The sequence below is a fragment of the Mobula birostris genome, chromosome 1 (genome assembly GCF_030028105.1).
Source record: "Mobula birostris isolate sMobBir1 chromosome 1, sMobBir1.hap1, whole genome shotgun sequence".
Lineage (NCBI taxonomy): Eukaryota > Metazoa > Chordata > Chondrichthyes > Myliobatiformes > Myliobatidae > Mobula > Mobula birostris.
In genome coordinates, this window is record NC_092370.1 from 86,077,885 (window position 1) to 86,093,564 (window position 15,680).

The 15,680-nt window shown below is 37.2% G+C and overlaps 1 protein-coding gene across 10 annotated transcripts in view; it reads left to right on the forward strand.

The window, feature by feature from the left end:
• cep192 (centrosomal protein 192) overlaps positions 1 to 15,680 on the forward strand; it is a 228,056-nt gene that overhangs the window by 173,292 nt on the left and 39,084 nt on the right. For all 10 annotated transcript variants that reach the window (XM_072258408.1, XM_072258373.1, XM_072258382.1 and 7 more), the window contains 4 exons: positions 969 to 1,092; positions 10,188 to 10,293; positions 11,377 to 11,575; positions 13,819 to 13,898. In XM_072258408.1, the coding sequence (XP_072114509.1) occupies positions 969 to 1,092; positions 10,188 to 10,293; positions 11,377 to 11,575; positions 13,819 to 13,898 (509 nt within the window). The remainder of the gene's footprint in view (positions 1 to 968; positions 1,093 to 10,187; positions 10,294 to 11,376; positions 11,576 to 13,818; positions 13,899 to 15,680) is intronic.

Sequence of the window (15,680 nt, forward strand, 5' to 3'; positions counted from 1 at the left end):
ATGAGTTAAAGAGGCTATCTGCCCCAGACATCTATCACAAAAAGGATTAATATGAGAATAAAAGCGAGCTAATTTATCTTTGGACATATGTGCTCTATGAACAACTTTAAATTGAATTAGGGAATGTTTAGCACATATAGAGGAAGTATTGACTAATTGTAAAATCTGCCCCCAGTCATCCATGGAAACGATAGACTCCAATTTCTGTTCCCAATCTACCCTAATCTTATCAAATGGAGCTTTCCTAAGTTTCATAATAATATTATAAATCATAGCCGATGCACCTTTCTGACATGGATTAAGGTTAATTATAGTATCTAAAATGTATGTAGGAGGAAGCATAGGAAAAGAAGAAAGTATAGTACTTAGGAAATTTCTAACTTGTAGATATCTAAAAAATTGTATTCTTGATAAATTATATTTATTAGATAATTGTTCAAAAGACATAAGGGAACCATCTAAAAATAAATCCAAAAACCGTGAAATACCCTTAGTCTTTCAAATTTGAAAAGCACGATCTGTAAAAGAGGGAGGGAAAAAAGGAATCTATTGACCCATCAAGTTTATGCTGTTTATTAGAGAAATCTTCTCTTATTTTTGTACAATTTATTTTACCACATGTGCCCATTTTTTTTTGATTCTTGTATAATCTTTCTGCCTCCTATCTTCATTGGAAGTAATTTTAAGACAGCCAGTTAATCTACTAAGCAGGTCTTTGGAGTATGAGAAGAATCCATTTAACTAAAGGAAATCAATATGGTGATAGGGGAATGTGAAGACTCTGCACAGATTGCATCAGAGGTCATGATTGAACCTGGGCTGCTGAAGCCGTGATTTATCCTTTACTGTGGATTTGCTAGCCATGGTATGCACTTGATAAAAATCAACTGAAGTCCCACAGGGTAGTGGTGAATTCTTGGCCTATTTGCGTGTTTTATATAAAATCAAATTTGTTTCCCCTTTTTTAGATGGATCAGTACCAACTGGACGCGTACAGATTATAAACCGCTGCACTAGATCTTTGTCTTTTGAGCTGTCTTGGCCAGCACACACTTTAACAGTGACACCCCAGCATGGAGTTGTTGACCCAGAGTATGTATAAACTTGTTTAGCATTCAAATGAGAAGGTATTTTTTAAATTACGAGTTGAAGTGCAAGTTGTATTGGTGCCAAATTCTATTTTCATTTTTATTTGTTTGAAAATAAATTTGAGCTAAAGATTTTGGGAACCAACAGTAATTAAATTGTATTACATTCACAACTGGAAGAAGCATTTCTAGTGCAAGGTATCTCTATGGCATTGTATCTTTAACAGGTGATCATTCTGAGCAGCACATGCCAAATGCATCTCTTCAACGAACCAGCTCAAAAGGTTCCATAGAGATCTGTATGTAAAACTAGGAAGAATACATTGGAATATCATGCGTTTTATATAAAATCAGATAAAATTAAAGAGAATCACCAGTTCAAAATATTGGAACTCCCAACAAACATTAATTAGAGAACCTTTATGTAAAACCTTGAAGACTCTGAAAACTTGTGCCAACCAACTGGCAGGAGTATTCAAGGGCATTTTCAACCTCTCACTGCTACAGGCAGACGTTTCCACTTGCTTCAAAAAGGCAACAATTATACCGGTGCCTGAGAAGAATAATGTGTGCTACCTTAATGACTGGAATGAAAAGCCTCATTCTGACAGCAGATGTGCAGAGACAGAGGAATTGAGAGAAGGGGATGGCATTTTTACAAGTAACAGGGTGAGAAGAGGTATATTCCAGGTAGCTATGAGAGTCAGTTGGTTTATAATAGACACCTGGACCCACTGCAATTTGCCTATTGCTACAATAGGTCAGCAGCAGACACAATCTCAATGGCTCTTCACACGGCTTTAGACCACCTGGACAATACAAACACCTACGTCAGGATGCTGTTCATCGACTATAGCTCAGCATTTAACACCATCATTCCCACAATCCTGATTGGTAAGTTACAGAACCTGAGCCTCAGTGCCTCAGTACCTCCCTCTGTAATTAGATCTTTGACTTCCTAACCAGAAGACCACAATCTGTGCGAATTGGTGATAACATCTCCTCATTGATAATCAACACTGGCGCACCTTGAGGGTGTGCTTAACCCGCTGCTCTACCCTTTATACCCATGACAGTATGGCTAGGCATAGCTCAAATACCATCTATAAAATTGGTGACGATACAACCGTTGTTGGTAGAATCTCAGGTGGTGACGAGAGGGCGTACAGGAGTGAGATACACCAACTAGTGGAGTGGTGTCGCAGCAGCAACCTTGCGCTCAAAGTCAGTAAGATGAAAGAGCCGATTGTGGACTTCAGGAAGGGTAAGACGAAGGAGCACATACCAATCCTCATAGAGGGATCAGAAGTGGAGAGAGTGGGGGTTTCGGTGACGTCATCATCCAGAATGGCAGCCTAAAATAATAGCTCCTCCGGAGAAACGCTTACTTTGTCCCGTTAATCTGCCAAATACAAGACCTCTCAAAAATATCTGAACTGGTAAGGGGGGCAAGAATGGGGAAAAGGAATGGAGTTTTTAAAAAAGCATCACTGTGGAACCTGTGGACGAGAGGGGCGCAATAAGCGGCTCTCCTACATGAGCGCGTGGTAGCGAGGCTGGCGCTGAGCCTCGTTCAGGTTAAGTGGCAAATTTAATAAAAATTCTGGAACAGATACGGGAATTCCAAAAAGGCATAAAATAGCAAATAAATGATATCAAGTCAGAGCTGGCCAACTTTAATCAAAAGATAACGGTGGCAAAGACACGAATTGAAAAGGTGGAAGATCGCGTTCAAAACGTGGAACGGATGCTAAGTAAGATGATAAAAGTGTTAAATCAACAAGAAAATAAACTACTCGACCAAGAAGGAAGGTCACGATGGAAGAATATCATGATATATAATGTTCCTGAAGGAGCGGAGGAGTTGTCTGTGGTGGAGTTTGTAGAAAAGTTATCTTGGGAGACGCTGGAGATTCCATCGACTATGGAAATTGACATTGAGAGAGCACATCGCGCGCTCGTCCCAAGGCCTTCTGGAGACAGGGAAGATGAGCCACGGTCAATAGTAATTGGATTCGTTCGGTACAAAACCAAAGCAGAGATTCTGCGCAAGGCCTGGGGAAAGAAGAAGGTATTTTTGAACGGGAAATTAATATAGTTTGATCAAGGTTACCCCCCAGCGGTCCTGCAGAAACGTAAGGAATATTCTGAAGCGAAGCGAGTATTAAAGCGAAGAAGGATTAACTTCCAGACTCTGTACCCTGCTAAACTGCGTGTGCTTTATGAAGACATATGCAGCTGTATCAGACAGTGGAAGAAGCGACTGCAGACATGAAGGACAGAGGGTTGCCCGTCAGCATGATCAAACCAAGGGAAAGCCTGCTTGAGCAGCTATCCCGCTCTGCTTGGGAAATAGAGAATCGAGAAAGCAGGGGACAAGAGGAGGGTGAGAGAAGAATATCAGGAAGAGACTGAGTTTTCAGAAGACAGCCCTCACCCCCTCCAGAAGAGCCATAAGGTCTGACTAATTTGAAAAGTGTTGATAAGTTAAACAGAAGCAAAAATTAACGGTGCTATTCTTATCTCAAAAAAATACATATTACAATGTGGATTTTATATTACTTAATTATTTTATTTTTTATTGATTCATTCAGTCCTTTTCCCCCACCTAAACGAGAATATATACATGGGAGGAATACACAGGGAAATCTTTTCTGGGTAATGGGCATAGTTTTTTTCACTTTTATGGGTACTGCAGTGGGGGCCCTCAACTCACAGGTAGGAGAGGCTTTCCCCCATGGCTAGAAGTTTCCTCTAGCTCAACCCATGGTCATCTACTAGAGACCTTAGCCTTGGAATCATACCTTCGTTAGCTTTTTTTAAATTCGCATTTTTTGGTTCTTATTTGCTCAGGGAGTAGATCGATTAAGTTTTATTCTGCTAATTTCAATGATATACTTGACAGATAAATACACATAGCTAAGGACAAAGTAAAATTCATTTCTTTTAATGTCAGTGGGCTGTTAAATCCAATCAAATGCAGTAAAATTCTATCAAAGATGAAGAAAGAACAAGCTCATGTTGTATATTTTCAGGAAAGTCACAAGTGAAAATGAGCATGGAAAACTAAAGACAATGGGCTTCACTAATTTGTTTTTCTCCTCATATAAATCAGGACATAGGAGAGGAGTTGCTATTCTTATCTCAAGCAAGCTAAATTTTGAAAAAGTATTCGAAATGGGAGATAAGGAGGGCAGATATATTCTGGTAATGGGGAATATAGATGGAAATTCAGTTACTCTTATATACGCACCCCCAGGAAGTGATATTAGTTTCTTCCAGAAAACTACTAATATTATGGTAACAGAAACAGAAGGTCTCTTGATATGTGGGGGAGACTTAAATTTACAATTACAACTAAAGTTAAACTCTTCCAATAGAGAAACCTATGAAACAAAGTCCTTACATAAGAAAGTTAACACACTTTTTGAGGATGTTGGTCTAACTGATATATGGAGGGACCTTTTCCCTGACAGAAGGGATTATACTCATTATTCTGCCCCCCATTCTGTATATACAAGAATAGACTATTTCGTGACATTTGGAAAAGATAAAGACAAAATAAACACCTGTGGAATTGGGACGATATAAGTGACCATGCATCTATATATTTACCTATTGATTTTGACCGATAACCAAAGAATATTATTTGGAAACTCAATGGTAATGGAGATGTTTCACCTCCCATTCTATGGGATTCTCTGAAGGCTGTCTTAAGAGGGAAAATTATAGCGATATCTTCATGTAAGAAAAAAATAAGGAATAAAACATTAGAAGAATTACAAAATAAGCTGAAGGAACTAGAAAAAAACACAAATTGAGTTTGGCACAGGATACATTAGAGGAAATTAAAAACATTAGGAATGAAATTAAGAGTTTGGCTATACAAAAAAATCAGGAAAAATTTAATGTTTCTGAAATAGAGACACTATGAAAGTGGATTTAAATCTATGAAAATACTGGCGTGGAAACAAAAAAAAGTTAGCAGAAAATACAATTCATAGAATTAGGGATCCAGGAACAAAAGCGATTTAAGAAAATGAGCTAAGTGAAATTCAAGAAGCTTTTGAAGTGTTTTACAAAACTCTATATTCTAAAGTCCCGGGGTGAAGCATAACCCAAATTGACACCTTCCTGAATTCTCTAGAGTTACCCACTTTAAGCGAAGAACAAAATAGAATGATGACTGCTGACATAACTGAAGCTGAACTAAAAACTGCAATTAGTAGGCTTAAATTAAGCAAGTCACCAGGGTCGAATGGATATACAGCAGAGTGGTATAAAGAATTTAAAAAAGAGTTAATTCCTGTTTTACTTCCTATGCTGAACTGGTTCTAAAAAAGGCACAAATGCCACCCTGCTGGAAGGAGGCGATAATCTCAGCTGTACTGAGAGAAGGCAAGGATAAAATGGAATGTGGGTCATTTAGACCAATATCCATTCTTAATGTGGATTATAGATTATTTACCTCCATCATCGCCAAACAATTAGAAGAGTTTCTCCACACTGATACATAATGCTCAGACAGGTTTTATACAACAACGCCAAACACGACAATATACAAAGGACACTTCACATTATGGCCTGTATGCAAAAAAATAAAATCAAAGCAGTAGTGATAAGCGTGGACACTGAAAAGGCATTTGATTCGGTTAATTGGAGTTCTCTTTACAAAGTTTCACATAGGTTTGGTTTCCATGACACAATTATTAAAAGTATACAGGCACTATATGACAACCCTACTGCTAGGATTAAAATCGATGGATATTTATCGAATAGTTTTACCCTAGAAAGGGGCATGAGACAGGGTTGTTCATGGTCACCGCTACTCTTCGCATTATATCTGGAACCATTAGCTCAATACATCAGACAAAATGAAGGAATTACTATTAAAGAGACAGAGAGCATAAATTGTCCTGTTACGCGGATGACATTTTGATCTACCTAGGGCAACCAACAGACTCTTTACCTAAATTGATACAGTCCTTTGAACAATATGGTCAATAATCAGGATCCAAGATCAACATAGGTAAAACCCAATTACTTTCATATAACTATAGCTCACCAAGAGAAATTGAAAGTAGATATCACTAGGTATGGCAAACAGAGTCTTTCAAATATTTGAGCATCATTATACCAAAAGATTTGGCAAAATCATCAGAATGCAATTATCCACGTATATATAAAAAAATTAAGATATAACAAGGTGGAACCTAATTCCTTTTTTAGTCTCAGTTCAAGGATTGAATCTATTAAAATGAATATACTGCCCAGACTATTATATCTCTTTCAGACCCTACCAACAGAGATGAACCAAAATCAATTCAATGAATGAAACAAAATGTTATCAAGATATATGTGACAAGATAAAAGGCCTAGAGTTCGTCTCAAAACTTTGCAATTAGCCAAGGAAAAGAGGGGGGAATGGGGCCTACCTTCTCTTAGAGATTATTATTTTGCAGCACAGTTGAGAACTGTGATATGCCGGTGCAACCCATCATATGACGCTCAATGGAAAAACAGTGAAGAGAGGATATTTTCCATCCCCATACAGGCAATTTTAGCTGATAACCTTCAGTTACATAAATACCATTGATAACCCATGGGTGAAATAGACGCTTAAAATATGAAAAACTATTACAAAAGAATATAAACTAGAGGGAGATATTGCAATTCTTAAATGGTGTGCATATGACTCGGATTTTACGCCGAACCATCTGGATGCTAGATTTAAGGACTGGACAGCTAAAGGAATAACAGTTCTTTGCAATATAATGAAAGAAGGAACACTGTTCTATTTTAAAATGCTTAAAGAGAAATACTTATTAGAAAGACAAGACTTTTATTGGTATTTACTGATGCAACAGTATGTTAATAGGACGGTTAAAAATGTAACCAAGGCAAGTACATGTCTGATAGAGCTATTTAGAAAAACATATAATTCAGACAACGGTAGTAGAATAATTTGAAGCGTGTATAAGTGTTTGTCAAATCTTAAAACACATACGACTTCATACATTAAAACAAAATGGGAGAAGGAAGGAGGGATAATAATATCTGACGAAGAATGGACAATAATATGGAGATATCAATGGAAGTGTACCAGTTCACAGAAATGGAGGGAGTTCAGGTGGAAAAACTTGATAAGATATTTTATTACACCCTCTCAGAAATCCCATTATGATAGTAACCTCCCTGTTTGCTGGAGGAATTGTGGAAATCAAAATGCAAACCATTATCATTTTTTCTGGGAGCACCCTGTTATCAATGACTATTGGAGTGGGATACACAATGCCCTACAAGACATCTTTAAATATGAAATACCCGTAGAAAGTAAGACGATTTTTTTTTAGAATAGTACAGCACATTACAGGCCCTTCGGCCCACAATGTTGTGCCGACCCTCAAATCCTGCCTCCCATATAACCCCCCGACCTTAAATTTCTCCATCTTCCTGTCTAGTAGTCTCTTAAACTTCACTAGTGTATCTGCCTCCACCAGTGACTCAGGCAGTGCATTCCACGCACCAACCACTCTGAGTAAAAAAGCCTTCCTCTAATATCCCCCTTGAACTTCCCACCCATTACCTTAAAGCCATGTCCTCTTGTATTGAGCAGTGGTGCCCTAAGGGAAGTGGTGCTGGCTATCCATTCTATCTATTCCTCTTAATATCTTGTACACCTCTATCATGTCTCCTCTCATCCTCCTTCTCTCCAAAGAAGAAGAGTATATATTTTGGGTACCTACCTCAAGAATGGTTGAAAAGAGATAAATATTTAATGAATATACTGCTGGTGTCTGGTAAAAAGACTCTTACCAGGAAGTGGTCATCACAAGAGAGCCCAACTTTAAACGTATGGATGGAAATTACAATGGACATTTACAAAATGGAGAAGATAACAGCATCTGTTAATCATAAGTTGGAACAATTTGATTCATACTGGGAAAAATGGTTTAACTACGTAACACCTCATAGGCCTGATTTTATTCTCACAAATCACTGAATATGTTTTAAAAATAAATTACTCCCTACGTGTACATAGCTTGCTTGTTCCTTTTGGTTGTTCTTTCTTTCCTCTCTTTTCTATAAGTGTATACCTCAGATAAATATTATGTGGAGATTTGTGGCAAATATGACTATATGATATATATGTACAGTATCTGAAATATGGAAATGTTTGTTTGATGAACTTCAATAAAAAATAAATTATAAAAAAAAGAAGTGGAGAGAGTGAGCAGTTTCAAGTTCCTGGGTGTCAAGATCTGTGAGGATCTAACCTGGTCACAACATATCGATGTAGTTATAAAGAAGGCAAGACAGCGACTAAACTTTATTTGGAGTTTAAAGAGATTTGACATGTCAACAAACACACTCAAAAACTTCTGTAGATGCTTGGAGAGCATTCTGACAGGCTACGTCACTGTCTGGAATGGGGCGGGGTGGTACTAGCCTACAAAGTACCCAGGACATCTTCGAGGAGCGGTGTCTCAGAAAGGCAGCGTCCATTATTAAGGACCCCCAGCACCCAGGGCATGCCCTTTTCTCATTGTTACCATCAGATAGGAGGTACAGAAGCCCGAAGGCACACACTCAGCGATTCAGGAACAGCTTCTTCCCCTCTGCCATCCGATTCCTAAATGGACATTGAGCCCCTGAATACTACCTTACTTTTTAAAATATATATTATTTCTGTTTTTGCATGATTTTTAATCTATTCAATATATATATACTGTAATTGATTTACTTATATATTTTTCTTCTATATTTTGTATGGCATTGAACTACTGCTGCTAAGTTAACAAATTTCACAACACATGCTGGTGATAATCAACCTGATTCCGAATAGCAGAGTTGGAAAAAAGGCACTTTACCACTGTCTGCTAGTAGTTAGGGATAGGCAATAAATGTTTTCCTCTGAAGCATAATGTTAATGAATATATAAAAATATTTTTGAACCATATCAGATACTTTTTATGTTCTTCTAAAATTAACTGAAAGAGACTCAGTACTTGATGAATTAAGTTGTTTGGCAGTTATTTAGCTTTAACAGAGTTAAAAGTTCTCCTAAAATGTTTGAAATGCTTGAATTCATTCTACCATTTTACATGTATTTATAATGTCATTTGTTTAAGTACAAAATCAAATAACAAAATACCACTGTTGTAAAGCTTGTCAACATGAGTACAAGTTTTTGAATTTTATATTTAATTGTATATGCAGATACAGGAAATTACTTTACAATTTATTTCAGCATAACAGTGAACACTGATTAGCTTCACTACTGATTACTTTTTGCAAAATCCAAGTCAAAACTTAGTTGCTTATTTTTAACCCTTTAAGTTTGGACTTAATTAGTATTTGACTAGAAGAGCATGCAGTATTCATTTTTTCCCCCTAAAATAGTGCACAGGTTTATGATCCTGGACTTTAGGTACCAAATATCTAAGCATGAGAAGCAGCAGGCAACTAACTGGATTGAAATACGGAAAGTGTTGCCTGGAAAACTTGCACAATACAAAGTCATGAACTTGTTTTTGTAGCCTTTCTCCCTTACTTCTACCTACTCTGACTTTTAGCTACATTGTAATATAATGAAGATCTGGGGAAAAAGGCAATCAGCTTTGGGCTTGGAGTTTGATGCCTTTATTTGGAATTACAGAAAATTGCAGGACAGGTGAAGAGTGCAGTAGACTTGCATTCGAAGACAATATATTCACATGTCCTTGGATTAGAGAGGGCATGGCAAAAGAGAAGCTCAGCTGTGACTGCAAACCCACTCAAATAAGATACATTGTATCCAAATTGTATTGCCCCAATGTATTGAGTAACTAAAATTTTAAAATTTGACCAAATTTTTTCTTTTGCATTTTGTGTTCATTTAATTTACTGTATCCCACAAATTCCATTAGAGCACATTTTATTCCACATCACAAATTTTTGGTAGTGATTTTGAATTCCAAAATGGGAAACTTCATAAACTGGCCATAACGTGGGCACATTTGCTTCTAATATCTAAATGAGGATTGCAAGTGCATTGAAATTTTTCAGGTAAAGTATGGTAATTCCATAGTTACATAATGCTTTGTTGTTTTCCATCAGGAGCCATTTACTAATACTTGTGAGTCCAAATCCTTCTCTCGTTGGTAAACCTTCTGCTGTGCCATGGAGTGGACAGATTTATGTGCACTGTGATAATCATCAGCAGGTAGGAAATAAATAATATCATTTTGGGTTTTTTTTTGAATGTGGGGATTTCCTGTTTTATTCAAAGTCAAGTCAAAGTAAATTTATTATCAAAGTACATGTGTATTCTGGTGACTACTGCATGTAACAAGCAGATTGAAGTAGAGCTGGAAGAGTTGACATGCACGGAGAAGGGTTTTATTTGTTTACTGGATTGCTGTTAATATAAATATCTTTTGATTATTAGTTTCCTATGAACTGACCAACCGCCAAGTCAATTGGGACATCAAGATGTATCGTCTGAGGCTGCAGTAGGATATAGATCAGATGGAGATTAGTGTTGAGCATTGGCAGATGGAAATTAATTTTGATGTGCAAGTTGATGCACTTTGGAATGTCAAATGAGAGTCGATTATGTGCAGAAAATGGTAGCGCTAAGAAATCTTAACCAGAGTGTCTTAAGGGTTCAAGTCCATAGTTCCCTGAAAATGGCAGCATAGATAAATTGGGTGGTAAAGAAGGGATTTAGCGTGCTTATCTTCATAGGTATATAACGTTCTGTAACTTTATAAACACTTGGGTTAGACCACACTACGAAGAGTACAGGGGTTGCCAGGATTGGATGAGTTTAGTTATGGGAAGAGATTAGATTGGTAAACCTTGTTTACTCTCAAGTAAGAGGCTGCAGGGTGACCTGATAGAGATATGTAAGATTATAATTGGCATAATTTGAGTAGATTATCATAATCCCTGTTCCATGGTATGGGTATCAAAAACAAGAGGGCATAGATTTTAGGTAAGCGGAAGAAGTTTTAAAAGGGATTTTAGGGAACTTTACCACCTTCTCTTGTACACGATCACCTCATTTAAGAGACACCTCATTAAACAGGCACTATAAATGCAACATATCTAATTGTATACCAATGCGCTTCTATTTTAACTAAAATTTGTGTTCTCATTTTAAAACATTTAAAAGATTGAAGCTTAAGTCTTGCCAAAATGGGCTAAGCCATTTGAATATTAACATTACCAAACTCGCAGAATTATAATGTACTTTTGTTTCTGTATTATTCTGTGTTCACAAGTAACGTGTTTTTCTTTTCAGTTAATTAAAGTACAAATTCGGGAAGATGTAACAATGGATACTTCTGCAGCTACACAAAGTCCAAATGTAGTACTGGACACAGAACCTTGGGCTCCTAACCTACATGTATCAAAAACTCCATCAAAATCTCCACCTAGCAAGTTAAGGATAAAGAATCGAACTATACATTTTCCTAATACTGCAGCTGGGTCAAGTTCAGGTGAATTAATGAACATTTTAATTACTCTTGTCAGAGTTTTCAATACTCCGTTAATAAATATTGGAAAGATTACATGCTAAAAAGTTAGCAGTGACTTCCATTACTATTCTATCACCTGATCCTTTAGGATTGACTTTGGTGTATATCCATTTTGTTCAGCTGATGAGAACTGTTAATTAGAAGTAAATAAGTTCTATCCATTTAGTCTCTCCTCTATTCTCCCATTGAAGAGATTCAAACAAGAACTTTTTGCAAGTTCAGTGTGCATGTGTCAGACTTCAAAATATTCAAGGGCTTTGTAAAGCAGCGAAGGTTGTAAGCCAGTTGTTTGACCAACAGTTAAGTTCTGTAGGTGGTAGGATTACAGAGGAAAATTTTGAAGGAGAGTGGGTTTGTACTTGCTGAAAGAACAGACTGTGATGTCCATGAAGTGGATGATGAGGTGTTTAGGAGAAGTGATGTTGGTGGATTAGGCTGCATGTTTCATGGACAGCATGAATTCAGAAGAGAGTGAGAGAAAAGATTCACTAGAACAGAAGCTGGGAAGAGCAGTGGGCACTTTGTTTGGAAGATGAGAAAAATGGAGCAGAAGGGCTGAGGTTGCTGACTAGATGGTTACAGTCTTGATTGTGAGCTCTTTTGCCTACTGAAAGTTAAGGTGGATACAGGAGATGGATTTAAGGTCATGGCTTGCAATGGAAGAAATAGAAATAGTTGGCCCAAATCAAGTTTATTATCACGCGCACAAGTATAGTGAGGTACAAGTGCATTGTGTCTGCTGGAATCTGAAGCAATAAAGAATCTGCTGGAGGGACTCTGTAGGTTGAGCAGCAGCTGTAGAGTACAAGTAAAAGGGCTGAATTCTGTATAGAATTACTTTAGTACTCCATGGTCTGTGTTCTTTCTGCAAGTACTATACCTATCCCTTCAAAATTTTTTCACTGTCATCCTGCCACCTCCAACTCAATGTACTGAGGGAGTTGGAACCAAGAATTTAGTTTGCTTTGTCTATATGCAAAATTAAGTCTGCTATAATTATTATGGTTATTACATACACCTCTAATTTCACTGATAATGTACTGTGCCCTTAATTCTCATTACTGCCTGTGGCCCAATATACAGCTCCCATTAATGTTTGTGTGTTTGCTGTTTCTCCTCCCTCCCATCCTCCCACAGATTCTGTATGGTTTTACTGAGCGCAGACCCTTTCGTTCTACTGCCCTTATCCTATTCTTCAATGTTATTTTCAATTTGCTTGTCTTTTTTTGTAAGAATTGAGTATGCTGGGGTACTTCCCAGATTTGGTCACTTTGCAATCATATCTTTACTGGGTATTGTATTTTGTTATTACTTCAGTCTTATTATAAATGCTACAGCATTTGGAGAAGAGCTGTCAATTCTGCCTTTGTATTTTTTTTGCTCCCTCTGGAATTGGAGCTTTACTTGATTTTGTATGCACTGTCCCTTCCTCAGATACTCTGATCATTATCCACTTTGTTACCCTGTCCTATTGCTTTGCCATTTCCCTTAATATTCAAAGTTTCACTCTCCAGAATGTCCATCTGTCCTCAGTGTTTAATTTAGAGCCTTAACTATAGCCCTGAGGAATCAAATGACTGGAACAATGAACTTGGCCCATTCTGAGTGCAAGTGTGATGCCTCTCAATGAAACAGCTCTTTTCTCAGCACTGGTTCTGTTTTGGTTTTAATTGAAGCCCATTTCTCTCAGACCAGTCTTTGAACTATGCATTCAGTTCTCTGATCTTATTTAACCCTGTGCCAAAGAAAAGAAGTAAGGTTACTTTTGCAATGCATGATAATCCTGGTGTCTTATATTTGAAGAGTGCAACATGCAGTAACATTTTGTGGTCAAGATCTGCTGATGAATGGCAAAACCTATAAGCAAAATCCATTTGTACCTATATCCTTGTCATAATCCAGGATGAATGATAGATATCAGCAGGCACACCAAGCAAATAACCCATACTTGTGTTTAAGTTGGTCCAAAATTGGGAGGAATGATGGTTGCTCCCATTAACTGAATGAAAGGAAAGAACCTCCAACAATGTACTACTCTTTCAATATTAAACTTTTGTCAGCCTAAATTGTTTGCCTCTGCAATCTTCTCAGCTGAGAAAGTTGCTCTTGACCAAAGGTTGTGCAGCATAAAAGTACAAAGGATTTGTCCTTGTAATTTTTTTAAAAAGGACTTACACAAAAAAAATCTTTTAATCTCAAAACAGAATCACTGTTGGAAATCGAAAATGATGGAGAAGAAACTGTACAGTGGTTTTTATCATCATTTGCGCCTCCATATGTAAAGGTAAATTTACCTTCAAAAGTTCACATGTGTTGTTGCCATCTGTGATTTTCTGGACATGAAATTTTTAAATTGTTTTGTTATTGTCACATGTACCAAGATACACAGAAAACTGTTTTGCACGTCATCCATTCTGTTACAATAGTGTGTCGAGTTAGAACGAGGGAAAAGCAATAACAGAGTATAGTGTTACACTTACAAAGAATGTGCAATGCAGCCAGACAATAAGGTACAAGACTATAACGTGTCGAGTTCATCTTATCGTATTTTAATGTTCGTAAGGCTTGTAAATTTGTTTAGTTCACCAAGATTTTTACAACTATTGCGATTTAAAGATTAGCTGCTACTCAATTCATTACCAATTGTATATACCTTCACAAACTAAGAAAAACTAGCCACTGCATTAAAGATTAACTTTATCCTGATAGTTAGAAAGCCCATTGAACTGTCGCAGTCTTGTTAATGACAGAGAAAGAGGCATTCGAATGCTAGGAAAAAGGGTGCTCTTTGGGGTGGCACAGCAACATAGTGATTAGCAATATGTTATTACAGTGCCAGGGTCCCAGGTTAATTCTGCATCTGTATGTAAGAATTTGTACGTTCTCCTGTGACCGCATGGTGTTCCTCCAGGTTCTTGGTTTCCTGTCACATTCCAACGGCATACAGGTTTTTGTTAATTATTATATGGGTATAATTGGGTGGCACGGGCTTGTTGGGCCAGAAGGGCCTGGTACAATGCTGTATCTCTAAAGAAATAATCAGATTAATCTCCCTTCCAAGCCTTGAGCCCTGTAGATGATTGTATGTAGAACTATAGGTAGAAATAATGAGAATATTGGCTAAGGGGTCCTGTGCTTATATTCAAATAGTGTTGTGACGTATTTTATTTCCATCTACAATGGACTTAAACGCTTTCATCTTCGCATGTTTTGTAGCTTTAAACTACACAGCCTGTTATAGATTCATGTTGCAAGCTTTGTTATTTTTTTGTAACCATGTCCTTGTGTTTATTCATTCCTATCTTTCATCCTTTAATGATGATCTTCAGCAGGATGGTTCTAAAGGGAATTTCCGGTCTGTATGTTGTGTGCTGTTGGCAATGTATTTTGCACCTTGGCCCCGGAGGAACACTGTACCCAATTTGGAAAAATACCTGTTGTATTTTAGCAAGTACAGTGGATTCTGGTTAATTGGGACACTCGGGACCAATACAATTTGGCCCAATTCAGTGGCTGCCCAATTAGCCAAAGTTTCATGGAAATAATTTTTAAAAAATAACAAATTGTGTATTTAGATGAAGTGTAGAACAAATTAGAATGCTATTATAGTGCTATAAAACTGGATTAGTTCCTAATAGTTAACGAAGAAAAAGACAAAGGAATTCATCCAGTGTACTTATTGAAGCTGTGAAGTTGTATTATATTCACTCCTGACTGTTTCTGGTATCTTTAAGCCTCAATACTTGAAACTGCAGGGAACGAAACAATTCGGAATTTTCTTGCTGCTTATTTCTCGCCACCTTTTTTGAATACAACACATGCAAATGACACTATTTTAAAATTATTCACTCTAAGCACGATTTAGCCACACAAATGCACACAACTGATTCTGGCTGGAAACTGTTCAGCAACAGTCTCCTGTTCTAACTAAGTGGCAGAGTATCCCAAATAAACAAAGGGATTCCCAGCTATTTGCTCAGTTTTTTTTTCTTTGAGTTGTCCCAAATACGCAGCTGCCCTGAATAACCAGTGGCCCAATTAACCAGAATCTAATGTATATCAACAT